Source organism: Meriones unguiculatus, chromosome 1 (genome assembly GCF_030254825.1).
Source record: "Meriones unguiculatus strain TT.TT164.6M chromosome 1, Bangor_MerUng_6.1, whole genome shotgun sequence".
NCBI classification, from domain to species: domain Eukaryota; kingdom Metazoa; phylum Chordata; class Mammalia; order Rodentia; family Muridae; genus Meriones; species Meriones unguiculatus.
In genome coordinates, this window is record NC_083349.1 from 55,507,894 (window position 1) to 55,521,535 (window position 13,642).

The window sequence follows — 13,642 nt, forward strand, 5'->3', positions numbered from 1 at the left end:
ATTCTCATGACACTCAGTCAGTGTTTTTCAGTGGTCGCTCCCAGTACCCGATATCAGAAAATTAAAGGAATTATTGGAGATTCCTTGAAGTAGCACTTGTTTCATTTAAAACAAACAGACAAACAGGTAAAAGCTTTAGTAATGTTAGTAGCCGTTGTATGGTAAAAAGATTAGCAGGCATGGGGCTGGGCTGCTTGCCACTCAGAAGCCAATAGTTGGAACCTGAGAGTTATGGGGAAGAAATAACTTGTATTAAAGGGTCAGCATGCTGGGGTGCAGGAGCTGTCATCCTCAAAGCTCTATCTTGGGAAACTCAGAGGTACAGGGGGCTCTTCAAGGTAGGAAAAAACGTAGAGTGAGGCCAGGAGCAGGAAGACTGCTAGGCAGGGCCATCATCAACCTCACTAGGCATTTCCTTTTCATCTGCTGCCAGGACATCTAAGTTGACCTCCTGGAACTAATTCCTGAATTTTCTTCCATGAGGCATACTGCTTTTATGCAAGTTAAGCCTCGCAGCAATGTCCGTGTCTTGTATTAGTTGTTGCACAGAACTAAGGTCTAAAGAAGGGTGTCACACACTCTGCTGTAATGCGGTGATCACTGGCTGGCCTGGGAGTCTTGGTCATTTGGAAGAGTCTTCTCTTTAGGATTGACTGTGCCAAGCATTGTCTTTCTCTGCCTGGCTCATTTGGCTTAACATGATCTCCAGCTGAACCCATGCTGCTGTCTATTTTTATTTTCATCTTAAGAGGAATATAAGGCAAATTATAATGCTCACATTACTTCTTATAAACAGTAGAAGCCAGACTTCAAGGCATACAGCTCTTTCTAAGTTTAACTTTACAAAAGAAAAGATCATAGATAATCTATTGTACTTTATCAGTGATGCGCTTAGAAAATAAGTGGATTTTGAAAAAGAAAAAAAAAACAAACTTAAACACAAGTATGCTTTTCTTGTTTTCAGCTCACCAGGACACGATTACAGCTTCTCTAGTTTATCTAAAATAAAAGATGACATACACATCAATGTTTTTGATGAAGTAGTGATCGAAAAACATGAGGTAATGTAGGAAAATGACTGAAAATGTTGAAATAATTATGAGGTCAAACTTAATAAAACCTTGGAACATATTTGTGAAGTTATTCTGTTGTCTGTTTCTGAGACGGGAACTCACTATGCAGCCCAGGTTGGCCTGAAGTCACTGTGTGGCCCTGGTTGGTCTTGAACTTGTAGCAGTCCTATTACTGGCATATACCACCACACCTGATGTAATTGCATTTAATGTGACATATGTAATATTTTTCTTAAAAGAGTTTGAGTCTATGTGCAATAAAGTCAGACACATGACAATCCATTCTAAATATAACAAATCATAACAACTTCTAAGGAGAAAGGGTGGTAAATAGGCCAAGAGTTTGGGAGAAGTGGGTATTTATGATTGAATAGTACATTTAAATATGAGCTTTGTGGTAGTAAGAACAGAAAGATAGACAAAAAAATCCTCACATATTTTTAATTATCTGACCAAAGAAAACACATCATTCTATATAAGATATTCTATATAAGTTATTTTAGGACCAGAATTTTGCTTGTTTTCTATAATTTACAAAATTAATGACTGCCTTCCCTATATATCAGTGAAAGGTCTCAACCCAATGACTAGCACCATAGCAAGCTCTGTAATAAATTTTAGCTTGACATGAAAAATATAAAGATGTGTATCCACCGTAGTTGCTGTCTTCAGGTACATAAGTTAAATGCTTTCATACAAACGGCTTTAAAAGTCATTGGAATGCTTATAGGGTAAGGTGCATCCTGCTCACTGCCCGAAAACCAGTATTCAGGAGATGGGAGTTAGTAGGAAGAAATTAGGATTCTCAGAGGCCATCATCTCAGAGCTCAATCTTGAGGAGCTCAGGTATGTAGAGGGCTTCATCAGGAGGGAAAGGACTCATGGTAAGATGGTGGCAGGCAGGATACTTGCTGAGTTTGGTCTTTGTTGTCCAGAGTGTCTTTTTTTCTTCTCTGAAACATCAGGATGGACCTCAGCCACCTGGCACAGTCTCCAGGGGTTCTGTTTAGACAAACATCTTACTTTCCTGCAAGTTAAACAGTTCAGCAATTTACACAGGTCGTGTTCTGTGATAATAGAACAGAAGGGGCATTATAAAGATCGATAGATGTTCTGGGTCATGGAAGTCTATGTTAAGAGAAGTATTACTTAGTATCCTAGCCATTTAGGTAAGCCTTCTCTTGTAGGTGTGTCCAACCTGTGACCCACAAGCCACCTGTCTCCTGGAATAGCTATGATGGGGACCAGCCCATTTGGAGATGACATATAAGAATCAGACACCTGCTGGGCATGGTAGCACACGCCTCTAATCCCAGTGCTTGGGGAGGCAGAGGCAGGTATATCACTGTGAGTTCAAGGCCAGCCTAGTCTACAAAGTGAGTCTAGGACAGCCAAGATACACAGGGAAACCCTGTCTCAAAAAAAAGAAAAAAAGAAAATCAGACACTCATAGTTTAGAATTTAGGATGCCAAGGAAAAAAAGAAAGGGCTGAACCCTGCCGAAGGATTGGCATGGAATATGCAACCAAAAAGGACAACAGAAAAGGGAAGTAGAAATGGCTGCCCTGAAGAACTGGCCTTGTTACCCACAGCCTGTAGAAGGGACAGATAGCTCTGCCTGGGGGAACAGAGGTTCCAGGTCAGAGAAGATGGCATTGCTCAGGGTTAGATCTGTGAACAGCACAGAAACAATCTTCCCAGGAAAGTCTTCAGGCCAGCTTGCCAAGAGTGTACAAACGTTCAATTAAAACTTTAAACGAATTCTTAGTAAAGACGGAGGGAAAGGTATTAAATGGCAATTTCTTGATGACTTACATTCAAGTATTTACTAAAAGCATTTAGTACTTTTCAGAATCTATCTTGGTGGCTGGTTTGACAGATTGGAGTAAGCTGGTTTGGAAATTGTGTAAGTGCTTTGCATTGTTACGGGTTGAGTCAACTTGTGTCAGGTGTTCAGTGTGCTCGGGACTATGCTAGCATTTTATTTAGAAGAGCAAACTGTCCTATACTGGCCTTCCCTCATAGACTGTGTTGTAGGTGACTGTAGACTAAACATCCCATTTCCCCACAAAAGATCAGAACAGGTAACAAGTGTAACAGGCCCCCAGAACTTAGCACAACTGACTCCATGATGGAAGTGCCATTCAGTCTGTAAAACTCAGCACGTAGACAGTACCACCTGCCAAAATTAAAACAAAGGTCTAATTCATCAAAGTCTATGGTTCTGGGAAAGTCTCTAAATGTACTGACCTTGCTTTTTGGTTTTTGTAGTTCTGCTTCTGGCTAACTGTTCTTGTTAACTGAAGTATATCAATCCAGGACATGGTTTTATGCTTAAAAGCTCACCTTGAGAAAGTCTCGGGGCTACACTGGTCCATTCTGAACACCCAGAGTAGTCGCCAGCCAGCTAATAAAGACTTTCTATTGGCTTAAACCCATTCCCGAGCAGTCTTCTTTAGAGGATACCCCACAACAGTAAGCCCCCATTTGAAAGACAGCTTGGGTTTACTATTGCTCATTATTTTGTTCATAAATACTTCTTTTCTCCTATATTTTCCCCCCTTTATCAAATCTTTATTACTCCCCATGAATCTCCCCTTTGTTGGTTTATGTGTTATCAGAAACCTAAGGACCTATAAGTCTCAGAGCCACACCACCAATTTTCAGTACTGGAGACGGCAGAGCTGCTGTGAACAGCATTGGGAGCTGGGCTGGACATTCATGGATTAGAGCCTGGGTTACCAAAAACTGTAACATAAACCTGATAGGCACAGAAAGAGCTTAAATGAATACAATGTTCAGATGGTGGTTTAAATGCTTAGGAAAGGAAAGGGCGGAGAATACAGAGGAGGGGAGAGGGAGTGAAGGATGGGGGAAAAGGGAGAAAAGAGAAGGAGTCAGTTTTTGTTCTTGTTATTTTGTTTTGCTTAAGGGTTGTTTTATTTTTTTAGATTAACTTATTTATGTATTTTTTATGTTATGAGTGCTCTCTCTTCATGCATACCAAAAGAGGGAATCAGATGCCTTTATAGATGGTTGTGAGCCACCATGGGGGGACTGAAAATTGAATTCAGTACTTCTGGAAGAGTAGCCAAGTGTTCTTAACCACTGAGCATCTCTCCAGCCCATCACCAGGCACTTTTGACTACTGAGTCATCTCTCTAGTTCTTTGACTCTTTTTAAAGACAATATCTTAAGATGTTCAGATTGGCCTAGAACTCTTGATTCTTCTGCCTTAGTCTCTCAAAGGGAGGAGTTGCAGGCATGTACCAGCACACCCAAATTCTTCCAGACCAAGGTGCTCTGAAATAAAAGGTGGGGAGAACTTATTTAGCTATCACAGCTCCTAGTCACAAGGAATGAGGACCTGGGGGCAACCTGCAGAGGCCAGCAACAAAGTCTGACTGCAGCTGTAAATAAGTCAAGAGGATGTAAAAGCCAGGACATTTTCATAGTGAAAATGTGGGTCAGGAGAGCATAAATCACTTACACTGGCTGTAGATAAGAGGGGTGGGATTTCACAAAGCAGGAAAAGCTGAGGCAGGAAGATAGTCCATAACTAGGGACACTTGCTTCTGCATGGGTTTCCCTTGTCAGCAAGATGTGCAGCACTCAGTGTTGATATGATGGGGTGATTATTCAGGGCTGGGTTCTCTTCAGCCTGTGTCTTGTTAACTGATGAACGTTACCCCCCCCCTTCATGGCCCCTGTGCCTAAAATTTAGAATTTCTCAGAACGTCTATCAGATTTCTCAATTTTTTTGAAAAAGAGCCAACTAATTGAATGTCTATACATCACTCTGTGTTTTCTGTTTCATTTATTTCTGCTTGAAGTTTTATTATATTTTTCAAGTGTCCTTGTGACCATGATTTCTGAATTTATTTGGGCAAATGTGTTCTGTTTGCTTGATTGGTTTTGTTTGGTTGTTTATTTGGTCTCTGACTCGATCCTGAATAACAGAAACTTTCTAAAAGTATAACCTCATCTTCCTACCATCTTGGACTGCATATTTTCTATTTGATTCCCTACTATTTTAATTTGCATTATTTTGTGTATTTTTATTATATATTTTTCCTTAGTCTGAAATTTTTGAAACTTAATAGTTTTTACATTTTCAAATGTTGGAAAGGTTTCATTGTAGACTTTTTGTTTTAAATTTTAGTTGCATCATTTAGTTGCATGAGCAATCATATAATTTATTTCCTAGTCTCAAGTTTCATGGAGCCACTGACCCCACTCTATGGCTGCCTTTTAACTTGACCTAATAAAAAGAGAAGGGACCATTGGGCAAGCTAGTCTACAAAGAAATCACATAACATTTGCAAGGATGTTGTGCTGAAATGTTAGCATTTGAAAGCGTTAAACTGACTCTCTGAGTGTCTGCCTCTTTCTGACCCACCCCAGCAGTCCTCAAACTGGCCATTTTAGAAATAAAATTCACAAGACAGGTGTGGTGGTTTGGGACTGCACTCCTAGTGCTTGGGAAGTAAAGGCACAAAGTTCAAGGTCAGCCTCAATACATTCATGGGTTTAGGGAGAGACCTTGCCTCAAAAGACTAAGACAGAATGAAAGAGAGTACCTAATGAGGTAGGCATGCAAACCATACCCAAATACAACATATAACACACACACAACACACACACACACACACATACACACTGGTGGGGGGGAACAGACAGAAAGAGACAGAGACAAAGACAGCAAAAAAAAAAGAGAGAGAGAGAATAATTTGTCATAGTTAACCATGAGTTTATAAAAGTATTCACTTTATAGGAAACATTTCTGTGAGTTTAACTTAAATTTGTTTTAACAGGATCATTGTCTCAAGAGCTGCAGTGCTCACTCGTACATACAGAAGAACTGGCTGGGCTCCATCAGCTTCCCTTTCTCGGCACTTCTACAACAGTCTGAGGTAACAGAAAAGCTCTTTGCTAATTATCCCAAGATTTGTTCCTGTCTAATAAAAGCCCTTTCAGGTGTTTTTGACTGTGAGTGGCAGGTTGGAAGGTTATGAATGACCCTCTATTAACAAGTGTTCTGGGGCTCTGTAGTGCTTACAGGGTATGGCCCTCTCTAGGAGATATCCATATTTCCTGCATTTTAAAAGTGTTTACTAAGACAGAATAAAATAGCCACTCTTAAGTCTTTCTAAGGCCTGATCCAGGTGCCAAGATTTTTATCTTGCCAGCCTTGCCTATGAGTTACGCCAGGTTGATGATGAGACCTGGACTCTGCAGGACCCCAGGACTCGGCTCTTGTGTTAGACAGCAACAGTGATTTGCTGCATGACCAGCAGGTGTGAAACTCCAGTCTAGGCCCTACTTTAGGCTCAGTTTCTTACTGAAAGATCTTAAGCAGGGTACTGGAAATCCTGGAAGCTTTGCCAGACACTGAGCATTTGAAGAGTCAGGCATGGATTTCATTTTAGTGCAGTGTGACATGCAATAGTGTTTCCGTGGTGGGATGGAAGGGGTTCTATGAGGGCACAGAGCAGCAGGACCTGGGCTGCTGGGGCAATCCAGGCTTAGAGAGTTTGGTGGTACATGAGAGCAGAATGTCAGTGACTTGTTTTCCCTTACGCGTTTGACTCATTGAAGTAAACATTTCAAGGAATTTCACAAGCATGTGAGGGCATTTGAGTGAAACATGAATCGTGTGTACATTCGTTGGGACTGGATTAGGCCAGGTACAATGGAAAACCAACCGTGGCTGGTATAAATCAGGGTTCTACTTACCTCCCCAGTAAAGAAATCCAGATGCCGGGGGCAGCTGCTCAAGGATATTAGCGAGAAGCCAAGCTATCCTTATCCTCCTGCTCCACTGTCCTCACCTGTGTCCCTTATCCTCAGAGCTGCACTGTTCCTTCACCACACCACGAGTTCACAGCCGTGTCGTGACAGGAAGCAGGGAGAAACAAAACAGCCATTTCCCTGTGTCAGGGGAGTTCCCCAGCCACCCAGACTTCTGCTTGCATTTTATTTATGTGATCTTCTGTCAGGGTACCAACTGAGACTGTTGACTTTTTTTTTTTTTTTTAAAGGGGGGGATCACAGATAGCAGCCAGAAGCTAAATGTTATAGGCAATCACATGAGGCCATAATGGAACATATTACCAATAAAGAGATCCACATGGTCAGAGGTTCAGGGTTCTCTCGTAAATCTCTACAGACATCTCTCTGCCTCATTCCTGGCTGTATGATGGACAGGTAGTTAAGAAGTGTGAGTTTCAAAGATGAACAAAGCTGGATTATGATCCTGGCTCCACTACTCCTTAGTTCCATTATCTTTCAGAAATTACAGCACCTCTCTGAACCTCAAATGTAACACTTTAAATAAAAGTAAGGGCAGCAGCTGCCTCACTGAGTGGAACAGCCTGTTCCGGCACTTGGTTCAGGGCCTTGCACATAGTCAGGGCTCTGTAACCCTTAGCTGCTGCTATCACTATGGTTCACTGCTCCCTGTCTGACTTTCTCACTTGATCCTATTTCCACAACCTTACATTTTCCTCTGCCATTACATTTTCCTCCCGCCACCAGTCTCAAATGCAAAATGTAATATGATCTTTCAGCATCTTCTTTGAGCCTAAATTAGATATTCTCGTTTTAAGACATATTTTATTTTGGATTCTGTGTACGTGTCGAGCATGTGCACATGTCCAGTTGAGGACCTCAGACCCCTCGAGCTGGAGGTGTGGGCTGTTGTGAACCACTTGGCATGGACACGGGGGACCACACTCACGACCTCTGAAGCAGCAGCACACACTCTAAACTACTGATTTGTCACCCCAGCCCCTTTAACTAGAACGCCTAAGAGTTTATCACTGTAGTGTGGTGATCTCCTTCCTTGGTTCACCATTTCTTACTTTTCTCTCTTTGCATAATACATATTGGTCAGGGATCCAGAGTGCCAAGAGTGTACGGAGGCTGGCCTGACGTTGCTTCTCATCCTGTGCTCTTTCAGATTAGCGGGACATTTCAAGTGAACATCCCACCCATTTTGCTCGGGTACACCTGGAGTAACACCTACATTCCTCCGAGAGAAGACTGCAGTGGGCAGAACGCAAAAGAGTGTACCTTTCTAAATATTTTTGCTACAATCGAACCTCAGATATCATATGTCACATACAATAGGAAACTAGATGAGGTAGGATTCACACTGAATTATTCTGAAACAAATCATCCCCAAATTGTAAACTGGTTTAAAAAACCAGTAGTAATTTCAAATTTATCAGAAGTAAACATTGGTTTTGCTCTTATCCTCTACATGGGCAGGTTAAATGTTGAACTATTTTAAATCTGATTCTAGTTTTCAGATCAAATAGACATTTTGCATCGAGCACAGACTTTTGCCAGGAATTGTAAGGCAATGTTTCCCAACCGAAGAGTCTTGACAACTGTTTTTAATGGTGAAGGGATGCAAATCCTAGTCACAAGATACATCAAGGCACTGAATCCACCCCAGCAACTTCTGGATATATTTCTTCATGACTCAAATGCAACACTTGTGAGTGACAATTTTTCTCTCAGTTACTATTTATAGCATCTTCATCAAGATTATAGAGCATCTATGAAGAAACAAGTATGTCTTTTGTTTGTTTTTAGTTTTTTTTTTTTTTTTCAAGGCAGGGTCTCACTATGTAGCTCTGGCTGTCCTGGAACTCTGTGGACCAGGCTGACCTCGACCTCACGGTCTGCCTCTTCCTTCCAAGTTCTGGGATTAAAGGCATGTGCCACCACCACCACCACCACCACCACCACCCCCCGGCCCAACTGTATCTTTTATTTGGGGAGCAGTCTAGGTGACTGGTTCTTCTCAGACAATTTATGCTCTCTTAACAGGACCCTTGGGCCTAAAAAAAAAAAAAAAAAAAATCAAAGCCCAAATTCAGGTTGCTTTTTACTGTCTCTTCTCTTCCATCACGGTTTCTTCTTGCTGCCCTGGAGCTAAGAGAACTCTCAGGCGCTTGTTGAGCAAACTGCGGCCTGTGACTTAACTGCATGAAGTCATTAATACGAAAAGTCATGGTTAATCTGAAAGGTGCCCTTTCGCATGTTAAAGAACTTCCTGTGTTGTTGTCCTCCCTCCTTTCTTCCCTTTGAGTCTTAGTCTGCCGCGGTTCCGGTGGGGAGGGGAATCCTCAGGGTAACTTCTGTTGTTCAAGGTCACGTCTTTGCTTTGTGCTGCCGCAGCTGAGGCAAGTTTATAAGACAAGGAATTCAGAAAGATTCGGAACCAAAAGCCAGTCAAGCCTTTGCTGTTTCACACCTTTAAAAAAAGATACTGACCAGAAAAAAAAAATACTGACCAGTTATAAAGTACAGATATAATGCTGATACAGTGTTGTAGTATTTTAAATTGTCATAATTTATGACAATAAAACCTAATGCCAAGCAAGTATTCTCTGGGTCAGTCCGTTGGGGCCCAATCCACAGAGACTCATGTGGCCTATTACCTTTGTCACCCTGAACAAGCTGTTTTATCACTCTCAGCTTGCTCCTTCTGTCTCCATAGAGAACTGTAGTGGGTTCTGAGAGAGATGACGCTTGCACAGCTCTGTGCTGGACAGTGGGCATGCTCAGTGAATGTCACTTCATATTGTTCCAGGACCTCATCGCCCGCTTTGTATCTTTGATTCCTTTTACGGCAGAAACACTAGATGAAAATGATGGTTCTGACATATGGATGACATCAGAGGTAACAAATGACACTTTATAGTTAAAATGTATACTAGTTCTCACTTGTCTTATCTCTTAACGTAGCACTATTTATGTAGTGTTCTGCCTTGTGAAATGTGAAAGCATAACAGGTCCCCAGAGCTTAGTAGGCCTGAGATGACCCTAGCCCAGCTGACTCCATGATGGAAGTGCCATTCAGGCTGTAAAACTCAGCACATAGACAGCACCACCTGCCAAAACTAAAACAAAGGTCTAATCCATCAATGCTCATAATTCTGGGAAAGTCTCTAAATATGCTACCCTTGCTTTTTAGCTTCTGTAGTTCTGCTTCTGGCTAACTGTTCTTGCTAACTGAAGCATGTCAACCCAGAACATGGATTTTGTGCTTAGAAGCTCATACTGAGAAAGGCTCAGGGCTACAGCAGGATTCCATAAACCCAGTGTAGTCACTGGCCGGCTAATAAAGTCTTTCTGTTTCCTTAAACCTATGTCTGAGCAGTCTTTGATAACTTGTGTGTACTTGCCAGCTCCCTAATAATTTATGAAAATGAGTCATTAAGGTGATTTTCTATTCAAAACCTAAAGTAATCCCTCATGAATATGTTTATCCCAATGGAACTTCAGCAGTATAGTATCATGGTCTCTCCTAACCCTACCATCTAGTGTCACACTGCTGTGGCTGTTTCTCTTGTTATGCTCCCACAAGAGGTTTCCTTACTGTTGAACAAGCAGTTGGTGCCAGGATCTCACCAGCTGCCTTGTCCTACCCCAGCTCTCTCTGGGGCTGTACTGAACCAGAGAGTATGTATGTATGTCATTTGCATGTTCTCACAGCAGGCTGCTACTGTATTCCAGGGGCACAGTAAGGAAACTGCCGACAGGACCGCTCCATGATGTAGTTGAGGATTTTGTTGTAGGTATAAAAGAGAGAGTAGACAGAGCCACCAGGGCAGATTGGACATGGCCACAGCTGTCCTCGAGAAAGGGAAGATAGCAGGGGTTAGAGAGAGGAAATGGTGAAATAGAGACTTAGTGAGTGTAAAAGATGACGAGAGAGTAACTGGAATGGATAGCAAGATCTAAAGAGAGAGTTCATAACAAAGAGAAGAATGGAAATAGCTGGGTTCTAAGAAGAATGAGTGGAGAGGGGAGGAAAGCCCATGAGCTGGAGGGAGTTTGGGGTAGAGGTCAGAAAGGCTAGGATGTCAGCATGGACTTTGATATGTGTAACAGGTACCTGTGATACTGAAGGAATCCAGAGGCCAGCACAGACTTCAATATCCTGATAGGGGCCACAGGTAGCCATATGTCCCTTCTGCCAGAGGTAAGGGAAATGACTCCTTTTGGTAGATGAGAGCCAGTTTCACAAGTTCCTGAGAAATCCTGGCTTTTATCTAAGTGTCAGGAATTGTGTGGTCCAGCTTAAGCTCATTTCTGGATATTTGGACAGCCGGAGAGACCTCACAGCTCCCATGTAAACATTTAGGCCCAATGTTGTTAGTAGATCTTCAGAATTTTTTCAACAGAAACCAGAAATCCAGAGTTTTACACAAAATTTTCCTTCTAAAAAAATTCTGGAAGCTAAGTTTGGGATTGGTAGTGCATCCCTTTAACCCCAGCACTGAGGAGACAGAGGCAGGTGGATATCTGTGAGTTCTAAGCCAGCCTGGTCTACATAGCAAATTCCAGGACAGACGGGGCTACATAGAGAGACCCAGCCTCAAAACAACAACAAAACAAAAACAAAAACACAGAAAAAAAAATTTTAAGGACCAAACAAAACATACTTCTAATGACAAAGCTGCATTTCCAGCTGTACCTATTCCTTTTTGCCATACAGACATTCTCAGTGTCCTATACTTGATCTCTTACCTGTAGCTCAACTCTCTAGCTCTTTATTTTTTAAAAAGATTTATTTATTATGTATATAGTGTTCTACCTACATGCCCGAAAACAGCACCAGATCTCATTATAGATGGTTGGAAGCCACTATGTGGTTGCTGGGAATTGAACACCAGACCTCTGGAAAAAACAGCCAGTGCTCTTATCCTCTGAGCTGTCTCTTCAGCCCTGTCTGGCTCGTTAGAGTAAAGAAGTTTCTATTATGCTTCCTGATTGGGAGGCATAATAGAATGTCTCCTATCTAACTGACTCATATCATATAGCTATCTCATATCATACCTAACTTATATCTCTTCCTTCTTTGGGTCAAATACTATATTGGTACAGGACAGAATGTAGCTCTAGGGTCCAAAATATCCCTCCCTCCAGATTCCTTATCAGATATACTTTTTTTGGAAGCTCGGGACAGTAGATTTTCCCTGAACAAAGTGCCTCATTTTGGATATAAGTTGTCTGGCCACTCTATATCATATCCATACTAACTGTCCCTTTATCAGGTATCCTGATATTCCAAGTTAATATTCTCTTCTTTTTAAACCTTACTGAAGCCAGAGATTTCTGCGTTGTTTTCATGTTAACAGCCTGGTGAAGACAGGATGCTTACACTGAATTAATAAATTAAAATGTATTAATTACAATTTATTCACTTTGTATCCCAGCTGTAGCCCTCTCCCTTGTCTCCTCCCAACCCCACTGGAGTGTAAAGCTTTAAATGTATTGTTCACTCAACTTTCTCTGCCCTCGATCCTCCTCCTCTTCCTTCTCCTCCTCCTACTCTCCCTCTTCCTCTCTTCCTCCTTTTAGACTATATTGTATTATTTTTGTTCCTTTTTTTTCCTAGTGCTGCATCAGTTTGGCTATTGGAAATAAAGAAGAGCATGCCATACTTCTCTGTAATTTCTTCCTGTACTTCGGAAAGAAGGCATTGGTGATCTTGGGGACCTCAGTACTAGAAGTAAGTGCTGGGAAAGTGTGAACACAACCAAATCGGAGTTAAGCTGTGTATCTCATAGACTTCACAGGCAAACATTTGTGACTTGGGTTGTTTCACCAAAATTTCTGCAGTGCAAAGAATAGCTTTTACTTTTCTCCCTATAAAGCAGTTCTGGTCTAGTGGCACTTAAAAAACAAAACAAAACAAAACAAAAAACTTCTATTTATGTTTCTTATATCTTCTTTTCCCTACTCCATCCCAATTCCTTCCACCACCTCAACAACCAGGTAGGAGAGAAAAAAAAGTTAGTGGGAGAGGGGGCACAGTTCTTTCTTAGCTGCTTCCTGCTGGTCAGGGTCATCCAGGTTCTCGGAGCCAGCCCAATCCTCGATTCAGGAGATCTCCATCTTCTTGTTTCACAGCAGCAAGTAGGAGCAGCAAGGGAGAGGCAGGAGCAGCCTTGTTGATTCTCTTTGCTCCACTCTCTGAGCTCTGGCATTTATCCTCTCTCCAGAGTCCTCAGATTCAAACTGTCTGCAGCTGGCAAAGAGCTATTCTCAGGGCCCGCAGGAGGCAAATAGCCTGCTGCTGTGGACCGTCTAAATCAGCCCCACATCCCACACCTGGGAGCAAAACAAAAACGTTTACATCCACAGCACTGGTCGATAAAGCCACCGGGGATAGTGAATCATCTCACACAACAGCAGCTGCCACATAGGGAGTGTACAGCTGTTCTCACCCACCACCGTCATTCTGGGTTTTAGACAGTACATTGTGAGGCCTTGAACACACACTCTGATGATGTCTTTTCCAGGCTCTACTCTTACAAGAACTGATCTGAAACACATCTTTACTGATAGGAAACATTTTACAACTCCATCAATATACTTCTGAATATAGAGCTCCCTGTTCCTAGCCTGCCATGGATATCTGACCATGTTGCAGCATTTCCAATCTTGCTTTATGGATTTTTTTTTTTGTTACAATGACTTGTTTCCCAAAGTCCCATGCCATAGCTTATTATTTATCAATTTTGTTAATGCCCCATTTGATCCAC

The 13,642-nt window shown here is 41.9% G+C and overlaps 1 protein-coding gene across 1 annotated transcript in view; it reads left to right on the forward strand.

The window, feature by feature from the left end:
• Positions 1 to 13,642, forward strand: part of Cc2d2b (coiled-coil and C2 domain containing 2B) — a 72,503-nt gene that overhangs the window by 46,004 nt on the left and 12,857 nt on the right. The window contains exons 25-30 of the mRNA XM_060389299.1: positions 965 to 1,061; positions 5,888 to 5,986; positions 8,035 to 8,217; positions 8,380 to 8,577; positions 9,679 to 9,768; positions 12,493 to 12,606. Of these exons, the coding sequence (XP_060245282.1) occupies positions 965 to 1,061; positions 5,888 to 5,986; positions 8,035 to 8,217; positions 8,380 to 8,577; positions 9,679 to 9,768; positions 12,493 to 12,606 (781 nt within the window). The remainder of the gene's footprint in view (positions 1 to 964; positions 1,062 to 5,887; positions 5,987 to 8,034; positions 8,218 to 8,379; positions 8,578 to 9,678; positions 9,769 to 12,492; positions 12,607 to 13,642) is intronic.